Source organism: Neodiprion pinetum, chromosome 7 (genome assembly GCF_021155775.2).
Source record: "Neodiprion pinetum isolate iyNeoPine1 chromosome 7, iyNeoPine1.2, whole genome shotgun sequence".
In the NCBI taxonomy this organism is placed as follows: Eukaryota; Metazoa; Arthropoda; class Insecta; order Hymenoptera; family Diprionidae; genus Neodiprion; species Neodiprion pinetum.
This window is the reverse complement of record NC_060238.1, coordinates 22083886-22105569: the sequence shown is the minus strand read 5'-3', so window position 1 is coordinate 22105569 and position 21684 is coordinate 22083886. Positions and strand designations below refer to the sequence as shown.

The 21684-nt window shown below is 37.8% G+C and overlaps 2 protein-coding genes across 9 annotated transcripts in view; both read left to right on the top strand.

Annotated features, from left to right (window-relative positions):
• The window catches only part of RhoGEF2 (Rho guanine nucleotide exchange factor 2), a 44985-nt gene that overhangs the window by 8798 nt on the left and 14503 nt on the right, over nt 1-21684 (top strand). For 4 of the 8 annotated variants that reach the window (XM_046634963.2, XM_046634966.2, XM_046634965.2 and 1 more), the window contains exons 3-16: nt 178-227; nt 1055-1112; nt 7127-7356; nt 8286-8510; nt 9075-9311; nt 10182-10472; nt 10643-10774; nt 10855-10968; nt 11117-11215; nt 11312-11404; nt 11512-11705; nt 11792-12081; nt 12156-12332; nt 12523-12579. In XM_046634963.2, the coding sequence (XP_046490919.1) occupies nt 178-227; nt 1055-1112; nt 7127-7356; nt 8286-8510; nt 9075-9311; nt 10182-10472; nt 10643-10774; nt 10855-10968; nt 11117-11215; nt 11312-11404; nt 11512-11705; nt 11792-12081; nt 12156-12332; nt 12523-12579 (2247 nt within the window). Of the gene's footprint in view, nt 1-177; nt 228-900; nt 923-1054; nt 1113-4865; nt 4992-7126; nt 7357-8285; nt 8511-9074; nt 9312-10181; nt 10473-10642; nt 10775-10854; nt 10969-11116; nt 11216-11311; nt 11405-11511; nt 11706-11791; nt 12082-12155; nt 12333-12522; nt 12580-21684 lie in introns of those variants that run through there. The other 4 variants (XM_046634969.2, XM_046634968.2, XM_046634967.2 and 1 more) reach the window with 4 other exon arrangements.
• On the top strand, nt 14533-21012 carry LOC124223217 (uncharacterized). Its single transcript, XM_046634991.2, has 3 exons — nt 14533-16914; nt 17842-18294; nt 20482-21012. The coding sequence occupies exons 1-3, from the start codon at nt 16656-16658 to the stop codon at nt 20565-20567; spliced, it is 798 nt and encodes a 265-aa protein (XP_046490947.1). The 5' UTR covers nt 14533-16655; the 3' UTR covers nt 20568-21012.

Genomic DNA, 21684 nt, shown 5'->3' with positions numbered 1-21684 from the left:
TTCTACCGCCTGCAGTTATTTGTTTACTTTTTAACATATCGCCGACTCGGACGCGTTACATTATAACTTCTTCGTGCTTGAACGCCTGCTTATAAATACATAACATTGTCATGCTCGATGGTGATACGGTTATAATTAATTAATTAATTGATTGATTGATTGATTGATTTATTGCAGGTGGCGCGGCGGCGAGAGCGGGACTTCACTCTGGTGACAAAATAATAAAGGTAATAAAGCGAAGTTTTTATTTCATATTTTATGTTTCTTAATATTATTATAGTTTTTGTTCTCACAATTCGCCCGTTAATTAGCCCCTCAATTCGTAAAAAGAAAAGCAAGAAAATTAAAATCCCACCGTATTACAATATTAAAAATGTTCAGAAGACAGTTTTCTAATTCGTTTGTCACGATCTTACTATAAAATTAATCTTACAATTAAACGCACAACGCGTTTCGGACCAGAGTGAAAACTTTCAAGAATTATCTCTACCGTGCACGTATAAATCAGAGAAAAGTTGACAATACCGATGGAAAAAGAGAAAAAGATAAGAAAAGAAATCAGTTACGAAAGTAAAGTTTTATAAATTCTTACTCGTATAGTCGCATCGACGTTTTTTCCCCTACCGCAATTTAAACACCGATTTATACGCTTGTATTATCCTTCTATCATTGTTATACCTGGAATTATGATCAGGCATATTTGTATACATACGTATAAATACCATAGACTGAAGAGTATCGACGGCCATACCGTTATATTGTTATCCTTATTTAATTTTTTTTTTTTTTTTTTTTCCTCATTGTTATACATCCTGACGCGGTTGATCGTTGTTATTGGCATTCGCCCAGTTCAGTTCTTTATACACGCTGCTTCTGCTCGTCGATCAGCTGCAGCCACTCTGTAATCTGAAACTTGAATTATGTAATACATGTATTATCAATTTGCAAATATATATGTATATATATATGTGTGTGTGTGTGTTGTATCTCTGATTTGACAAATTTTATACATGTAATTAATATAACTAATAATACGATAACGGTTTTGGCGCAGGTGAACGGTGTCAACGTAATGCAGTCAACGCACACCGACGTCGTCCAGCTGATCAAATGTAAGCATGTCGTCGATAATAAGAATCGGATTAATTATACGTAATTACGCCCAACTGCGATCCTTCGAAGGCGACGCCTCGTCTCTGCGACGGAGATAAAAAAAAAGACAAACTAAAACGAGAAGCGGAAAGTTGAGGATGAAAAATAACAAGAAGAAGGGAGAATTGAAGTGGAGAATTGAAAAGAAAATAACAATGAGACTGAAGTCAGTAACTTTAACGTAACGAAACATCGGGAAAGAAAACCGTTATATCAAACAATTTTACAATCGCTTTCAAAGATTCGACTTTTCAAAATAAGAGAATGTTTTTTCCCTCGTTATCGTGGTTTACTAAATTTCGAAAATTGTCAAAGGTTCCAAAGTAAAGATTTTTCCTAAACATGCATCGTTAAAGTAACGTTACTAACTTCGTCATCCTCGTAAAAAAAACAAAAAAAAAGGCCGTAAGCGCCTGCAATTGGGAATTTAAAAACTAAACGAAGAAGACTTTTCTCTCTTTGCTGCACAGCTATTTAACGCAAAAACAAAAAAACAAAAATGAAACTTGCAGCATTTTTTTCATTCTTTTCTTCAATTGTCAAACGCGTTTCCGGTTCTGACGATCACGACTATTTCGCGTCGCGATTACGTCGTTATTTTGTTGTTTGTTTGTTATTGTTGTTGTTGTTATTATCGGGTACGCACAAAGTGACACATGTATGAGTGAGACTCTCGCCTGCAAGGCAAGACTGACGTAAGCGTGAGAGTTAATAGCGGTGACTGCTTCGCCCATCCGTCCGTCTGTTTAACCGTCGGACAATCCGCGTACACACAGAGAAACTGGCAGGCCAGGCTAAGACTCTAAAAACGCCTAGCCTCAATAACGGATTCGATCTCTCGTCTCCTTGAAATAAAAAAAAAAATTATTTTATCGTCGTTCTAGCACGCGTCGATTTCGTTTTTTCGCTCGATCGATTTTTCCCTAATTTATTGCTTTCAACGCGAGTTGCTAACAAGCTTTTTAATCGCTGGCTCATTCAATCATTTCATTTATTACACTATCAATCCAATAATCTAATTTTTCTCACTATTCGATTGGAATTATTCTTAATATTGATTTATCGACTGAAAATCTTCAGTCTCGTTCAACTGTTACAAGAATCTTTGTTATTATTACTATCGAAACTTTAGCGAATTCATAAACAAAAAAACTAGAATTTATTTAGTATCGGTAGCTAGCTGTAGAAGTTGAAATTCTGACAGAAAAATTGAAAATATGAGAAAATTAAAGTTTTTCGTTATTACGCTCGCGAAAATTGACGAGCCAGTTCGAGTGCTCCGTTCTTTTTTTTTTTTTTTTTTTCCCCATCCTTTCCGCTACTCTCGTGCTTGCGTAAAAATTTTCTAGCTCCACCAGTTTATCACTGTGTTTTTTGGGACTCATGGTAATACGGGGCCTTGTGCGGCATGTAAGCACGATGATGTTTATTATCAAACGTTGCGCGGACACTTGTCGTCGTTCATTTCTATTTATAATCTATAATATAACGAGTGAATAAATCATTGCGAGAATGATGATTTTACCATATTATATATCCTATGTTTGTGTTAAACATCAAGGTGTGTACGTAATACGTGTACAACTATATGTATGTACATATAGGTATACATAACGTCTTTCGTCACGTAACCTTCGCTGCTAAATTCTAGGACAAGTGCGTTCGTCGTTCGTTACTCACCAATTTCTATAAACGCGGCGGATTGGCCGAAAAATATTTTACTCAACGCGTAATATTTCCGCGATCTACTCTTACTGCTTTTCACCGTGGCGTTAATTCTTCGGATTATTCTCAACGACCGTTTTAGACCTTTGCTTGGATAGACGTACATGCTCGGTTTATCGCTGCGATTTATAAGAGAAGAGAGGAGAGATTTTCTTATCTTCGCACGGAGTCGCGGGAAATATAGAAACAAATAAATAGAAACTCGTTGGAAAATCTTGGAAATTGACGTATGTATAATCCTTGGTTATTTCGGGTTTCTTCGTAATTCGCCAGCTTTCACGGCCGGTTTGTATGTATAATAATTACGCTAATAAAACGCGGAGCGTTTATGAAGTACGTGTACCGAAAATTCATGCAACGTATACATAATATCAACGTGTATTATCGTAATATCGTGGAAAATGTAATAATAATATAACGGTACATCTTAGAACTTGTAATAACTGGTATATATTTTTTTAGACTTTTTGTTTTTCTTTCTAATAACACTAAATACCAGTGAAATTCTTCAAACATATGAAAGGCAACACCGGCCATATAACTTGGGACATATCAGAGTATGTAAAATAAGCTCGTATAATTTTTCCGAACCACCCATGCATTAAGTATTTTTGAAAATAAGAAAGCGTAAAATGTGGGCTAAAATTTTTCTTTTATCATAAAACGATTACAAATATTTATTTCATCTCTGCGAACGATATTATTCTGTCCATGTAAAAACTCATTCGAAACTGCAAGGTTGAACTCGGTAACGTCATCGTAACGAAACGTTGAAAAAAAATCACTACTTTCTTATTTACTACAATGATTTTGAAGGAACTAAGATCGCAGAATATGATTATGTTTTGTTTTATTATGATTTTTTTAAATTTCAAACAGTTCCAAAATCGCAAAGTAACGGTTTTTCCTCAGCATGAATCGTTACGCTAAAGTTACTAACTTCAACATGATTCGAATCTCGTCATTCATATTATTAACCCGGTACCTGTGATTCTCCGACCGCTTTTTATCTTGTTGGTGAAAAAAACCAACGAAACAAAAAAAAAGAAAAAATCCCTAGAGATTTTCTTCGGGCTTTTTCCGAGACACCCATAAAACTGAAATTAGTAGCGTTATAGTATCGCAATTTTATGAATGTCCGAAATGCATTGAGTTATATAAATAAGGCGCAAAACTAATTCATGTTTCAAAATTCAGCCAAAAGTCACTACAAAATTGGAGAATAGTGACTTTTTAGCGCCACCACCCCAATGTTTCGTCCCGCTAACGTTACTAACTTCAGCATCGTAGGCAACCGCGAGATTCGACGCGGTTGAAGCTAGCAGCCAGAATTAGCAGTCAGACGTTCTAATGTTCATTCGAGTAAGGTAGTAAAGTCCGAAAAACAAAATTTAGTGAAATACCTTGAACCATCGATACGTTCATAGAATTATGAGGATAAGATCAAACTGTATGTTTCTATTTCCAAAATGTTTAACACGTTTGGCTGCTAACTCTGAAAGCCGCTAGTTTCAGCTTCATCGGGATTCGTGGGGCGGCGATTCTCAGAAAGAAGAACGCAGGCGCTGCTCTCGCCACTTCCAAACCAATTTCTCAGGCAGCTTACAATGGAGCTTCTCTCTTTTTGCGCTGCCGGCTCATCGTCAGTAGTAGATCTCTCGACCCGCGGCTGGACCGCCGGATCTACATTATCGATCTCTTACTCCTCGATCGCGTCGCGCGAATTAATCATACCACGAATTTCATTGACGCAATAATCGCTGTGCAATAGGCGTTTCCTGGAAAAAATAAAATAATAATAATAGTAACTCTGACGCTAAACAAAACGTTACGAATTTTTATTCCACTAGTTTATGCAGTTTCCAAAACATAAGGATGACGATATGATATTTCGAACAGTGTAGAAAAATATTACACCGAAAACACCGAGTGTTTTCACCTAGTGCGTGGTATTTTTTTTTTTTTTTTTTTTTTTTAATACTGGTGTATTTTTATTTATATTTCCCATAATTTTACCTCCTGGTGTAGGTAAATCTTCGTTTTCCTAATGAGAACTCCGACAACTTACGACTTGAAACGCGCCTGGGATCAGAGCCCCGTCGAATTTTACTGCGGTAAATTGATGGATTGCTTGTGGTTTTTCTTTAACCACTTGTTGTTAATTTTGCCTATTAATCGGGTGAATATTTTCTGCTTTGCATCGATGATGTATGACGCGCGCGTATAATGTGTAAAGCTGAAGAGAACAAACAACTGAAACCGGACCCTCTGTCGCATTTGCGCAGCGAATTTCTTCGCACACAACACAAACAGGATGAAAAGAGAGAGAATACTTGACCTCCTACGGTTCAAGGGATACCTGCCAAGGATGTTCGTTTCAAGCCGAGAGCGAGCGGCTCTCAGATCGTGAAGGAATATTTAAATTTCGCGGTTCGACACGCGAAAATCTAATCTACGTTACGATATGTATTCATTAGATGTAATTTATAAGGGGCAAGGTTGATTTCTCAATTCCTGATTGTGCAAAAAAATAATCTAGAGACAAATTTTTTTGCGGATCGGTAAAATATAGAGTATTGAAGAATCGGGCTGAAGTTTATAACGTTTAATGCATATTTGGAAACAGTCGTTATTTTGCAACTTTAGGATTACTTGAAATTTAGTAAATGGTTAATACAGCATCGAGAAACTGAGATTTTGTATAATAATTTTTGTTTCCAACGTTTCGATACATTTAATGTTACCGGGTAACTTCAGCCTCGTATATTGAACAACGTTTTCGAAAGCGTAATAATTCACCATCGCGAATCTATTGGAGGATAGAATTTATTATGATCAGCATGTTGGAAACAGCGACGTTGCAACGTTTGTTTTCACAACAATATTTGCGTGCAATAAGCCATGTTTTGCGATCAATTGGATTGGGATGCTCGATATTGGAACGAGTCGCGCTATGTCTGTGAGTCAGAAATTCAAAATTACACCGGACAGCCATAGCGGTTGGGCTTGTGCTATTCTCGGAATCTAAACCAGTAGTCACTCGCGAAAATATTTTGTCGTTTTCTAGTGTGCGAATTTTCTATCCTTGTACATACCATTGCCCTCTGCAGAGGTGTTTTCAAACTTTTTTCACATAAAGCGACACCTGATTCGATCGCGAATCTCTCCCAAAATGCAGCAACACTCCAAAGAGACGTTTTTCAAGTTTCTTTCTCAATGAGCAATAGAAAATTTAAGTAATATTAATATTGTTGCAGTGATGGAAATATCTTACAAGTTACTATTTACTGTAATTATAGTTCTCCATGCTTAATTTTCTGGTTATTGCAACATCAAATCTATCTTGCTTTAGTCTGTTAGAACGTTTCAGTTGAATAAACCCTTATCATCTATTTATTGTTCAACTAATTAACACAAATCCATCGCAATGTTTACTAGAAAATGTAATACGAGTGACCGTTATCGAAAAGAATTTTAAGTCTTATTGAATTTTCTGGTTAAAACAACAAAACTCATTTTCATTTTGTACCCAGAGATGTATTTTTCGATTTTCGTGCTTAGTCAACTTTTATAACAAGATAGTATTTTATGGTTTTGGAGTTGCTGATAACGAATCTGAAATCGAATTTAAAAAATTCAAAATGGCGGATCCTATATCGCAGACGAAAATTTCAAATTTGATCGCATCCGGTCAAAAAACTATATGCAGGGGTTATCGGGGTTGTTGATTGGATTCGACATACTGAATTTTCAAAATCTGATTTCAGACTCGTAATCGGCGACCCCAAAAACCCCTCGACAGTGTTTTTTCTCCGGATTCGATTAAATTTGTAATTTTGGTCCGCCATATTTGATCCGCCATTTTGAATTTTTAAAATCCGATTTCCGATTCGTCGCCAACGACCGCAAAAACTTATAATTTATAGAGGTGTGACTTTCCCGGAAATGAATTATTCCTTCAATTTTCACGATTTCTTTCAATCAATTTGGTTTCTAACAATGTTAATTTACATTATATCGCAATAATTACTCTCGAGAATTGAAAACTTATTTGAGTATACTGTCACAGATAGCAATAAACCGCAAAGAAACATATCTTCAAAGTTCTCTAAGTATACAAAAAATAGGTTGTAAAATAGGTGCTCAGAATACTTACCACTATGACTCAAAGGGTTAATAACCGCATAGTAACCACAGCTGGAAATTTACTCATCTCGTACCTTATAATTCATTCATGAATATCTTGCAGCCTCGACGCAGGTGGTTCTGACGGTGCAACAGAAGCCCTCGACGGGATTGCAGTCCCCCTTGACCGCCCACCAGATCCAAAGGCCAGTCAGCTTGTCGGGCTGCGGTACAGGCATGGTGTCTTTGCCTTCGCCCCCGACGTCGACACCGCTTCATCGTGCTTGGACGGCCCCCGCACCCTGCGGAGCCGCCCCTTCGACGGCCCGGATAACGGGCCCCCAACCCGTTGACGTAAGTCCCAAATCGCGCGGTGACTATCGATCGAAATCTGAGCCGACCGCGAGCGCCATCGGGCACCTTCTTCAAAGAAATCTTCTTCACCCCGCGACCATAGCATCACCTTCTACTTCTTCTTCTTCTTCTGTTTCCGATCCCATATCGTATATTTCACTAACACAACGGTCACCGAACGCTTCTAGCTCACCGTTGAAACCACGAAACGTAAGACCACTGCACCATACCTATAATACTTATTTTATTTTCTTCCAATTATACCTTTTTAGCTTATTATTTTTATGTCGAACAGTCTTTTTCGCTATGTTCCATTCATGCCGCAAATATTCTCATCTCGAAATCACCTAGTCTTTTCAAGGTATTTCGATATTGAATATTTGATACAGTTGGCCTGCTGTTAAATTATTTTTTACTCACATCCTTTATTCGTTTGATTTTGTCCTATTCTTTATTACATTTCTTTTCTTTTTCCAACCTACGTATAATACGTAATGCTTTTTCTTTTATTACAGCATATTAACATATTGTATGCTTTTACTTTTTCTACATGTTTTCCTTTATATTCAGATATTATTTTAATGTTTACGTACTGCGACGAATCAGACGATTATTGTATCAGTTGTCATTCGAACGGATCAATTGTGAGAATAGTTTTTTCGTTTGTTTGCTTTTTTGTTTATTTATTCTTTGCACATGGACTAACTCACTACTGGACAACCTTCTAGTGATAACTGTAACTAATTTTATCTCAGTAAAAACGACTAATTGTCATTCTTTGAATTCATCCGACTGATTTTCGTTGAAAGATAAGATAAATCGATAGTTCAACACCGAGAAAAGAAAATTTAACTCTGATTGAAATAAATGCCGGAATTAGGAGAACCGTTGAACCACCATGGAGAAATGTAGATCTTGAAAATTTATAGCACGAGAAATTACGGCAGCTGGAAACACAGCGGGTAAACACCTTCCAGCAAATGCTGGAAACAGAACAACAATATCTTCAAATGTTACGTGACAATTTGGCAAAGGCTGGAGCCGGAGGAGGGGGAGAAAACAACGTTGCTACTTGGCAAACCGAGCTTGTCGGCGCCGAAAGGCGGGTTCGCACCCTTCAGGACCAGCTAACAGCAATAACGAACAACGGTCAGGTGCGTTCCTGGTTTTTGCATATTTTTTCTTATTAATTCTTGAAAAAACAGAACACATTTTAACTCAGTAATTAATACGCTTCGCTCTGGACTACGTACATGGAAAAGGATGTTTTTCCATTTTCATTTTGTTTTCCAATATAACTAGAAATGATTTAAATTTCTGCCCCGTATTTCAAACGACGAAAGCTGCTTCTTGTAAATAAATAAATGTACATAGGTTCGGAGCTACATGCTCCTTAACACTAACTCAGAGAAGCTTGGATAAAAATTTATCTTTCACGTGGTTTAATCGAACGATTGAGAGACGAATTTTTAAAGTTTAAAGAAACAATGACTCGTAATCCTCGCCTCACTTGTTTCGTCGGTCAAAGATTTTTATACGCGTATAAATATATATACTTGAAAATTTCATACACACGTTATAAATAAATATTATGCAACGTGCGAGTGATCAAGTGATTTATTTTTCATGCGAAACAAGGGTGTGAGATTGTCTCTGTATACGTAGCTAGGCTTTTGGCTAACCTCGCCTAACAGCTTTTTGTTGTGTCTCTATTACAGCTTTACTCGTTGGTAACAAACACTCCGCCTTCCCCAAACCGTTACTCACCTCCCAGCGACGTGCCGCCACCTTTACCCTCCCGGAAATCCCTCTCCGTGCAAAATCTCGCCCCTCCTCCGCTTCCTCCCAGACCTACACCAATGTCAAATACCCACAACACTGTCCAGTCGGACCTGGAGCGACATCAGCTGACCCATTTAACGCCCCCCGCCAACAGTCACGGTATACCTACCTCTGTAAGTAGCCACCTAATCACCTAATCAATCCAGACTTTCGTCGACTCTCTGCCGAACCGTGATTAAATTTTATTACAGATGGAAGTTTTCATCATTTCATCCATATATTTTATTACCACCGTTTAAACAGTGATTTTTAATCGGAGAGTTTTTCATACAACGTCAGGTGTTGCCCACCACTTTTGTCTCGTGTCGTTGAAACGATACTTCGTATTCTCATTAAATATCGCTTTACAACACGTTATCGCTTATCATTTCTACATTTCCTAACATTGATCTGCAATAATTTTTTCTCATTGAAGCGAAGCTATCGGGTGGATTAAATTGTACGCTTTATATCGCTTTACATCGTATACTTTATACATATGTACATACGTCATGTGTTTAAAACTTGCTACTCATCTTTTGCAACAGGGGACGGGCAGGAACTCTATTTTAATTTTAGCATTGTTGAGCTTGGCCGCTTTTCACACCTGTTCTTTTTCTCTTTTGATACGATCTGAAATATTGCCTCGTTACGAGTTTCTAAAGTTCGATAAATCCAGTTGACATGGTAAATAATAGCAAATATTAAATCCTTCTCAACAGGATAAGTCCTTGTCTTACTTTCGTTAAGTCTAAATCGAATGGTGCAACGTTTCGTGATTTCAATCTGCGCGCCTATTCTTCCCATTGCCCCTCTGCCCTTTTTCCCCAAATCGCAAGGATCGCGGTAAATCTATGTATAATTTGTAAATAATGCAAACTAACTTTTTTATCATTTCCAAATGTATTTCATTCAAGACAACAATTTCACCGGGAAACATTTGCAATACAGTGTAACATTGTATCCAGGCATTTTAATGAACTGATTTATTCACGTGTCTACAGTTTTCTCAGGGTGCCAATCTCGGCTCTGCTGCACTAAATAAACATCAACGAACCAAGTCCAGCCCTGAGCAACTCGACAAAACGTACCTTCCGGCTCTGTCTCCTGCCGAAGCCAGTCGACGTCTCATCGCTTCCGAATCTATGAACGATCTGTCACGATCGAAATTTGGCCGACATAGCGGCATCGATTTGGATGATCCACCTCGTATTACACCGCCAGGCACTCCGCCACCTCCTTATCCTCAGTCCTCCGGATCGACCTCTGATCACGGATCCTCGACGATAAACGATGTGCGTAAGAAGAAAATAAAATAAACTGGTCAATTTAGGGTGTCCAGTGACCGGAAAAATACGAGCATTTTCAAGTCCTGTGTTGTTGGACACCGTGGTCATGTTTGGGTCTTGTTTCTCTTCGAACGACGTTACTAATTCTTGTTTTATTCATATTGTTTTTCGTGCAGAGCATCGGCGAAAGTTTTGTAACAGTTTCGCCTGTCAAACAAGCTGTACTAAATGAGAACAGCCCTGGTTTACCGCCGATTCAGCAGCCAATCATGTCCATGGAGGATGACGATATGAGCGACCAAGAAGTGGTGAGTGGAGTTGCGCTTTCCATGACTTTTCTTCTCGTGCTGATTTTTTCAAGCATTAACTTTATATTACTTTTATCCAGGGCCAACTCGAAGATCATGGTCCTTTCAAGTCCCTCTCGAGACTCTGGGAGCATCACGCCCATCTCGCTGTTTTTATCAACTACGTTCTCTCCAACAGCGATCCTTCCAGCCTGGTGAGTTGTTTGCACGATATTTTGATGTTTCATCGGTTTTTTTGATTTTTGATTTCGAATAAAATTTACGAACAACGTAAATCTGTTTCAACAACAAAACACGGTAAATATTTCAATTTTTATCCATACCGAACCATTTATTTCACAGTTATTCTACCTAATAACAGACTTGTACAAGGAGGGAAATGCTAAAGAGATGAGAAAGTGGGCCTACGAAATACACTCGAGCTTTCTGGTACCCGGTGCGGTAAGTTATTCGAAAACTATTATACCTGAATAAATATCTTACAAACATACTGTAGCTGATTTCAATCAATCACGTACGCTTCGATTAATTTTTCAGCCTCTGAGATTGAATAATGTTGACGAAAATGTGGCGAGGGAGATAGACGACGTTTTATTAAAAGAATCTGACAAAGAGGAAATATTGCGAAAGGTGACTCATTGCTTTAATTTTTAATCAAATACTTGTATTTTCTTCCTACACTCGTTAAATTTTGATTCGAATGAACTAAAGCAACGTCACATCATTTTTTACCACAGATATTCTGGAAAGCGAGAGCTCGAGCAAAAGAAGAACTAAACGAACAGCTGGCAGATTTTCAACAGAAACGAACCGCCGGATTGGGAACTTTGTTCGGACCAAGCGATGCTCAGCTGGACGAAAGTACAAACGATAAAGCGAGAGAGGCGCAGGTCATCGACACCTTCCTTTTGCCGAAAATGGAGCCCTACCTGTGAGTGTGGCCGGTAATTTAGTTAGCCCAGCTTCGTGTTACTAAAATTGAGTTGTCTCGACATTTGTGTACCTAAAATTTCACAGGGAAGACACTGAGAAGGAGCGGGACGATTCTCGCGAGTTCACAACGGCCGCGGGTCTCGCTACCATATTGACGAAAATCTTCCAAGTACGAGCCGCCACTTTAGATCGATTTCCAACCTTCGTTTCCAAAGACAAGTCGAACTTCAAGGCCCGGCTTCTCACTGGGAAAACGAGGAAACTCACCGTTCGGGGACACCACTTTGTCGTTCATCAGTACTTTACAGTCACGTATTGCAATCACTGTCAACTTATTATTTGGGGAGTCGGTCCTCAGGGTTATCAGTGCAGCGGTGAGTCGAACGGATTCTCTTGCATCCCAAAGTTGTAATCATTTATTTCTATAATTGTGTTCATCCCTTTGCAGATTGCTCGCTAAACGTGCATCGTCAGTGCGTTCATGTCGTCGACGAAAATTGTCCGGGTCCCTTGGTGGTCAGGAAAGAAAAAGGTGATCGCATCAGTAAATTTATGGGCATAATTCGACCTGAGCGAAAACCACCATCGTCGCATCATCATCTCTCCCAGCATTTTTCACACAATCGTAAGAATGGTTTTTTCTCTCCATCCTGACACATGCTCGCGTTATGAAACAGTATTCGACAAACGATTTTATTTAGCATTTATCGAAAGATCTTATTCACTGTCGAGAATAGAGAATATCTAACGAAAAGTGTTGAAAAAAAAAGACAAAAAAAAAAACATTGAATAAGCTAGTGTATTTTTGTTTCTAGTCGATCGAATTAAAAAATCCGAAGACGACAGCGGAGTTCTGACGGATGGCGAAAACGGTGAGTTATTGGTCGACGGTTTTCTCGTCTCTCTGAACGTAAAACATGCGAATCTCCTCAAAGAATTGAGATGCAACGTGTGACGTACATAATCGAGATCTAGCCTATTTTTGTCAATTTGCGAACACATCATTAAGACTTACTCAACTTGCTTAACTCTCTTATCTCTGCAAAAGTATAAAGTATACAGATAAGCTTATCTTTGCGGGCGTCAGAACGTCGGGGGAAAAAATCCCCAATCCCGATAGATCGAATATCGGCAGTATAACGCGTATCACGTTGTTGGTGACGATGAGGTTGCCGTCAGCTGTTAGTGGAACAGAAATATTGGACAGTAATTGTCGTCATGCGGCATTTGCCATCTTGCTACAAACACTGCATACCATTAAAGTACAATAAATTATCACGGAAATATGCCGAAAAAGTGAAATGGTTCATCTATCTCGAAGGTCAGTCGGTTAAATATTTAATCAGCTTTGCACAGTCCTGCGTGTATGTACAATTAATTGTTGTGTCCTCAACACACACTCTTTATCTATCTAACTAGTTATCAGCTTCGACCCGCTGCGAATATGTATGAAACATTGAAATAATAAGTTTTACGAATATCCCATTCATTTTCTTGTTTGGCAAAAAATAGTTTAATCCTTCTTATCTACTTTTAACTTCGTTTCCGGCTAACGCATTCATCGCGATTCATTATTTTCGAAATAAACTTTCGATATTTGTCTGTGGGTGAGCATTATTATTGCCTCTCTATTGCGCGTCGTTATTTACCAGCGTTTGTATATTTCTCGATATGTTTTCGGTTAGATCACGTATCGGTAATGCGGCAGGGAGCCGGCAACACGCTTTGGTTCAATGCCAACGTCTGCATGTATCCACAGTCTCGCCTCGTACAAGAAATTCGAGACTTGCTACCGCTGCTGCACTTGGGAATTTAAATTAACATTTGCCAAACCTATTACACGTGCTCCTTCTGCACGTGCGAAAATAAACGATTGGCTTCTCACCGGACACACAAAACACAAAAGCTCGCAGGCATTTTCGAATATAATAACAAACTGGTTATACGAACGCGTTATAGACGAAGAAAATAGAAAGAATAAGCTCTGATTGAAGATTCGTCAGGTATAATCTTATAATCAATTAATTTTCCACTTGGAGTGTTTTCTAAAAAATTTATACGCAAAGCAAAAGCTGTGTTCCGATTTTAAGCAAAGCAATAATTTAATGTTCATCAAGTCTTTGCCAACTTTGACCGCATTCTTCGTTACAATATCTGACTTTTAATTTCTTTTTCGTGCTGGGAAAAAATACAACATTTTCTATGTGTTCAATTGTAGGGAGAAAATATAATATATAGAGTGAATTGCTAACGCCTGCATGGTCAGTTATCCGCTAAAATTTAACGCGCATGCGCTACGAATCGAGAGCAACTGTTTACCAGAGTGACCAACTGTCTCTAACCTAAAAAAATTTGATTGTTATCGGTGGCAGTTATGCTCGATTCACAAGGGTGAAAAATGTTGAGGCTAGAGACAGTTGGTCACCCTGGTAAAGATTTGATCTCGATTTGCAGCGCGTGCGCATTAAATTTTAACAGAGGATGAGTCATGCAGTCGTTAAAAATCCACTCTATACATACCTACGTATTACATTTTCTGCGGAAGCGTTACGTGTATCTACAAATTCGCAAATGTATCAGAAACGCGGCCGAATCACTGAGGTCATGTTTGCAGTGATGACCGAGTGCATAACACAAGAAGATAAGAACGACCGCGCCGACGATGAGTAAAGAAAGATCTTGAAAGAAAGCGGGGAAATTATGCGATATTATTAGTGCGCGTGCAGCACGTATAATGAAATGATTATTCACTTCTTTTTTTTTTCCCCTTTCTTTCTTTCATTCTTGAATGTATCGTACACCTATGCATACGTATTGTGATCAAGAAATTTATATACAATAATGTCGAATCAAGCCACATCCTGTGGTGCCTTTGGTAGGAGAGTCGGGACTTCAAGTTCTAGATACGGTAAAAAGAATGAGAAAATGGGGCGGGGGGAAAAGTAAAGTAAGAGAAATATTTATTTTTTTTTTATCTAAATCACACGGACATTAACGTGAACGACGATTTTCAGTGTCGCACGAATTACGCCTGACCCATGTCTGAATTATACGCGTGTATGGATGAGTATTTTCATAATACCGAGGGCGTTACACTTGTCGGTGTATCTTCCACGTGACCGGGAGGTTCGGCGGATGGAAGAATATACTATATATAAACAGTGATTATTTTTAATCCCTCTCTCGCGGACGTCCGTATGCCTGCAACGCTTCTATACTCTTCGAAATGCTGGGGGAGCTTCGAACTTTCGAAAATAGTGCACCCGCGGCTATATAACGAAATTCCTCCTACGGATACACGAATTCCGGTGGGCAACGCGACGACTCGTTTCGTTCAATCCGCCCGATACGAGGTGCTGGAATTTCGGAGAGACAGAGGAATGGAAAAAGAAGAAAACTAGACAAAAAATTTCCCCCAACTCGGAGCATTTTTCTATAGACTTATACGTAAGTTGCACGTTTTCAGAATCGCTGTGTAACGACTCGATTCTCTTCGTAGTCGATTTGAAGTGTCTAAATTTTGTTCAACGATAGCAGTCGAGCTTCGATAAAGCCGAACGAGAAAAACTGAACAATGAGAATTCAATATTTGTCTCCTAAGATTTGGAAAAATCGAGATATATCTGATTTGAATTTCTTTTTTCCACCGTCTAGTCTTGTTTCACGACTGCAGCTGCTTCGCTGTACTGGAACGGAAAAAAAGAAAACGATCATGCGTGTAATAATACGCGCAGAATTTTAATTATCGCGTAGCAGATCGCCAACGTTTCACGAGTATTAAACACGCGTTAAGAACACACCAGTTTGCGTCGTTGTCGTCGTTTCCTGTTCGCTGTTGTTAACACAGCCGAGATACGATAGTGTTCGAATATATGTAAGTTTGTACGCGTGTGTTGAATGTGCGGTAGGGACGGAGCAAAGCCTTGTCGTTCTTTCGTGGTTTCAGTCAGTCAGTCAGTCAGTCAGTCAGTATGTCCGTTTTCAAAGCGACAAACGTACCGTACCTTCTTTTACACCGTGACTCTGTCTAGTTATTATTTCTTAGTTATTAGTTAAATTTTAAAAAGCAACCGCGTCGGCAAATCGTCTACGTCCGATATCTCCGAGTTTTGACAAAGAAGAAAGTTTTAGACGAAAATTTTAATCCGTCAGTGATATGTACGTACATATATATATGTATATGTAAGCGAGTTAGAACTGTCAAGTGCTTGCGAAATACTCGCACTAAGAAACAGTGATTAATTTATCGTTTCAACGTGGTTTCGTACTTTATTTATCGATAGTCACATTCACCGTATTGTTTTACGACGTTTAATAAAAATATCGATGTGTCTTTACCAACAATTCAGTGACGGCGTAATTTTCACTATAAAAATATAAAAATTAAATGAAATAAGAGAGACAGAAAATAATTATTACGTGTTTGATTTAGACACGGATTGACGGGGAAAAATGGAACAGTGACAAACGGGGTTCTTCCAATGTGTGAAAAAAATTAAATAAAAATCCAATTTTATTCGCGATTTGAATTTCTCGCGACAGGAGATAATAATATCAAAATTACATATAAATATATATATATATATATATATATATATTTTTTTTTTTTCTTCATCTTCTCATTCATGGAAAGTAACCAAAAATCAACGTATCCGTTAAACACTTTGGCGAATATTTTACACGATATCTGTCAAAAACCGCGGATATTTGTTCCGCAATCGGGGGGTTCGCACGTGGCTGAAATACTGGAAAACCGGAAACGTCGAAGGACTGAAAACCCCGAAGGGGCGTGAAAATCAGGAAGAAACATTACCGTCGAAGATCGTCGAGGTCGGAAATAACGCAGGGAGTACGAGGGAAACAAGGGAGGGAGAAAGAGAGAATAGGAATAAATAAATAGATATACAGGAACGTGGAGGAGAAGAGACGGCGAGATAGAGAGACACAGATGTTGGAGATAGAATTACGAAGAGGAGTAGGAGAAGGAATCGGCGGGGGAAAACTGGAAGAAGAGGAGAACCGAATGAGAGTGGGAAAAACTTTGGACATGTCTCCCCACCCCCGAAACAACGTCGTTACCGGCACTTCCTCTTCATCTTCTTCTCCGTCTTCATCTTCCTCACCCCTTATTAGCGGCTTCAGTCCGTTCAGAATATCCTCGGAGAGCTACATGAGAAAATTTTCCCGCAAATCGCCAAAGATCGATGGTATATATATATATTTATATATATATATATATATGTATACATATATATGTACCGTTAATGTTAATAGTCAAACACCGCACTGCGTTATTTTTCTTTCTTCTTTTTGTTTCTGTTTATTTTTTATTTCATTTTTTTATTTTCTTACCTTTTTCATTGACGTAAATCAATCTACCCCAGGGACTAATAAAACTCTTCCATTCATCGTATCGCATTCTTGTTCTTCTCTCTTCCCTTTGGTGTTTTTTTTTTTTTTTTTTCTTCGTTTTGTGCCGCGAATTTATATTCCATTCTTTCTCGTATCTACGCCAGGGCTAGCTTCTTTGTTTATCTCTATTCTTCGCGTGTTTATCGTTTCGCGTTTTTGAGACTCACTGCGATGTATTGTGTATATTTTATATACAGGGTGTCCCAATTTAAATGACGCATTGCGTTTTCAACCGATCTGATTAATTGTTCAATTGGAAAATGTTTCATTCAATAGCTGTACGGTTCAGAGTGGGACACGTGAAAAATTTTTAATGGAATAAGAATATTTGAGTTGAAACAAAAGTGTGTGATTCCATTAAAAAAAAAAAAACTGGTCCATCCTCCACGGCATCACCAGTTATTGAATCATTAGGTCGGCTGAAAACGTAATGCGTCTTTTAAATTGGCACACCCTGTACGCATTTGTATATATAAAGAGATGTGTATTACAAGACTAATTCGCGGAAAGATAAATGAGCGAGAACTCGAGAGAAGAATAAATAAAGAAGAAAGAGAGAGATGAAAAGTAAAAGACACATGCTGGTGATAATATGGAAGAGTATAATTAGACCTGGTCGTTGGGAAATAATATAAACAATAAAAGCAAATATGTATGATAAAATGAAATGGAAAACGTGAAATCGTTATGTAAATAAACACGAAAAAACTAAACGTCAACAGCTAAACCCGAGGAGGAGAAAAGTGTCTTTGGAATCGTGAAACTTCCGTCCGAAATATTGACAGGAGTTAACGAGAGAATATCAAGAGAAACTCTTCAGGTTGTCGGCATTACGGATAGCAAAGTTATATCGCCGACTAGCCCAACGACAAGGGATAACAATAAAGTGGTAAAAATATCCAAGGCTAAGACCAAGGCTAAGTCTAAGTCAAAGTCAAAGTCCCTGAAGAGTTCGAGGTCCTCGTCGCTGTACAGCAAAAATTCAATCGCCGGCAGAGTTTGGGAGAGATTAGGAGCCGTGAGGAAGACGAGAAGCGCCGGTGACATCGCTGACGCGGAGGAGGATAGCCAAATTGTTATTTGCTTCGACAAAATTATACCACCACCCCCTTCGCCTTCTTCGTCCATCGCCAAGGAGGTCCTCCAACTTCGGTCGGAGGAAAAATTGAGACAAGGTTTTTTTCTTACGATTTTTTTACTTTCAAGGGTTGGTTGATAAGAAAAGAGATGAGGGAAAATTGAGATCGTGTGAATGTGATATTAGAAACGATAAGAATTTGATTATAGTGTTTTTTGAAAGTATTGTCATCGTTTTGTAATTCGGGAATAAGGAATACGAGGTAATGTTTTTTTTTTTACAGTTTGCAAATTCTTCAAAATTGGGGCTGGGGTTGAAGGTCAGAAGTTGGAAAGTACCCAAAGCACCTAATTCCGAATTGTTTGGGTAAAGAAATCGAACTTTGGAGAAACGACAAAGTTTCGAATGGTCGAAAAGCCGATGGCTCAAAGTTCCGAAATGGAACATTTCGAACATTCAAGTTTCGATGGAGTAAAATTCCGACAAATTAAAATATATTCGCACAGCGTGGTTTGCTCGACGAGTGGGTGTAAAAAATTGGAAAAACCGAAAATACAAAGTACTAAAATTTCACCGAGCCAGAAATTCATGGAACTGAAAATCTTCGATCATTCGGAATATTGACGTTTCGGACAATCGAAGTTTCTCATTTTCGCACTTTCGGAACTTTGATTTTTCGTCAAAGTTTGATTTACTTACTTAAAGTTTCGCCAAAAAAAATTTGCAACTCTTGAAATTTGATATTTCAACCCCGCACCCCGGAGTGGTGTAAAAAAAAAAAAAAAAAAATGAAGAATAAAGAAATAAAAAAATTCACGCGAAGCGATGAAGCATGTTTTTATTTTGAATTTTCTTCGCAGTGTCGTGACGAATTTGTTGATTTTTATCATACAGCGAATTTTGATTCATGACTTTATTTCCGTATTTCTTTTTTCTTTTTTTTTTTTTTTCCCCTCTTTACTCATTATAAATCATGCCTTTATACTACAAGGAAACAAACTATTAAAAACCAACAATACGTATGAATTTATTTATGTACGTGTATAACAATTTACGGTATATATGCAATATATATATATATATGTATATACACACACATACGAGTATATACGTGTATGTAATGAAATAATACGAACCAAGGCGTCGGACGTGTGATTCGTCAGGGGCGTTGAATAATGTGACGGTTATATTATAAATATAGAAGGACGAAGAAGGAGAATGAGAAAAGAATAAAGATTGATCAGTTTTTCACCTGACGTTCTCTCTCTCAGCTACATATTTTTTTTTTTTTTTTTTATGTATGTATATGCGTGCCAGCTTAAAACGCTTCTATTTATGTAACAAACAAAAAAAAAAAAAAAAAAAAAAACGTAATTATGTAATAAGTTACACGCGATAGATTCTTCTCTCGAGTTTATAGAATGATCGGCCCTGCAATTGGTAATTAAATCATTATAATACATCTTTTTAATAATCTCTTATAAATCGTAAAATGAAAATTGTTTCAGTCACTCCGTATCCCCAAAGTTTTGGGACATTATTTGTTTTTTTTTTTCTTCCCTCATCGCATCCGTTAAAAATATACGATTACGTGTATCTTCAAGTCTGTATTATTTTTATATATTTCATTAGTCGATGGGGTTTTCATTTTACAGCAAGATAGCGATTATTATTATTATTGTTGTTGGTCTTGCCCCCCCCCCCCCCCCCCCCCAGGAATAAATTCGGAAATTTTCACCACGTATTAGCCGCATAAAAAGCAAGTAATAAATAAAAAGAAAATTCGTGTTTCTTTTTCTTTTTCTTTCTCCCTCACTATTTTAATACACTTTGATTGTTTTAAATTGACAAACATTGTACACAATACATATATTCTTTGTTATCTAAATTTTTGACGAAACTAATTCAGAGAGAGAGAGTGAGCGAGAGAGTAAAAAATTGAACATGCGGTGATATTCTGAAAAAGTTTTTGAATGCCTGATTTTTTTTTTTTTTTCCTATTTTCTATTCTAATTTATTCATTCATTGATCGAAAATTGAACGAAACAAGAAAGAAAGAAGCTGACGGAATATAGCGTGTTATAAAAGAATGTAAAAAGATGACGAAATGAAAAAAAGAAGGCAATGAAATGTAAGAGCTTGGAAACAAAAAAAAAAAGAAAAAAAAAAAAAATAGAGAGAGAGAGAGAGAGAGAACTCGAGGCAAGAGAAACCCTGTAAAATGTTAAAAATAAATAATCGATAAGTGCAGGTATGTTTAATACCACGTGTTAAATGTAAACAGAAATCTATTTTGAAACGTCAACAAGCCGCGGGGAATATCTATATAATCTAAGGTCTATAAAAGTCTACCAGCGACTGAGTGACTGACTGACTGACTGACTGCAAAACTCCGGAAAACGGGATGAATGAAAAGAGTCGCCTGCCTGCCTGCCTGGCACGGTGATGATGAATAATTATAGGATACAGAAATCCCATACAAGTCGAGAAGTCCTTCAATCATCAATTACGCTATCCGCGTTTCATACCGACTGGAACGAAAATAAATGACGAGAAAACATTGAAAGGGGGTAAAGAAAATAATACGCCTCGCGCAAATTGCGAAATTATGGTCGGGATGCATTCCTGAAGGTGTAATAATTTCTTCGCGGTGTGAGGGGGGGATGCAAATGTCGCGGTATTTTCAAATTTTATTGTCGTTGCAGCTCTGTAAAGTTTGACGCGATACTATTATTATATTATATATATACATATATATATATATATGCAGGGTGAAAAACGGATGTGCGGAATGCAGAAGTAGACCGCAGGAAGGAAGAGAGATTAGATGTGCTTCCGTGGATCGCAGTCTCTTCGTATAATATAAAACCGTTTCACATTTATTCTAAACATATTCACTGAGAAAAATTTCATCTGTCACGGTAACTAGATAAATTCGGTAAAACAGGCATCGTTGAAAAAACTGTTTGAATATTGTTGGAATTACGAAAAACGAGCTATTATCGATCCTTTTTTGGTTATTGCAATGCAAAATCAGTTTCCGAGGTTTACTCTACTTTTTTAGTTAAACGAGGCTTTAACGTCAATTTATCGTTCCACGAGCGTTAAATTTTCGCAACAGTTGCAAGAATATCTGGCAACAGTGATCGTAATGAGAAAGAATAGCAACGGACACTAGAGTTTCCGGTAACAGCTAGAAAACTAATTTTCATTTTCTACCTAGAACTATATTTGTCAATTATGAATAAAAAAGAAAAACTCTTTACATCCCAAAAAAAAATTCAAAATTGCTAATAAATTTTGTCAAGTCATCCCGATCGTTGGTTATATATTTATAATAAAATACCGCGAGTCCTGCAGGGATCGGGGATATTCTTCGAGTTATTATTCATCCGCGACGGTTTTTCCCCGCAGCAGGAAACGACGATTACGATGAAACGGAGTCAGCGAGAACGGCCATAAAATAGCAACGCGGTTCTTTCATGCA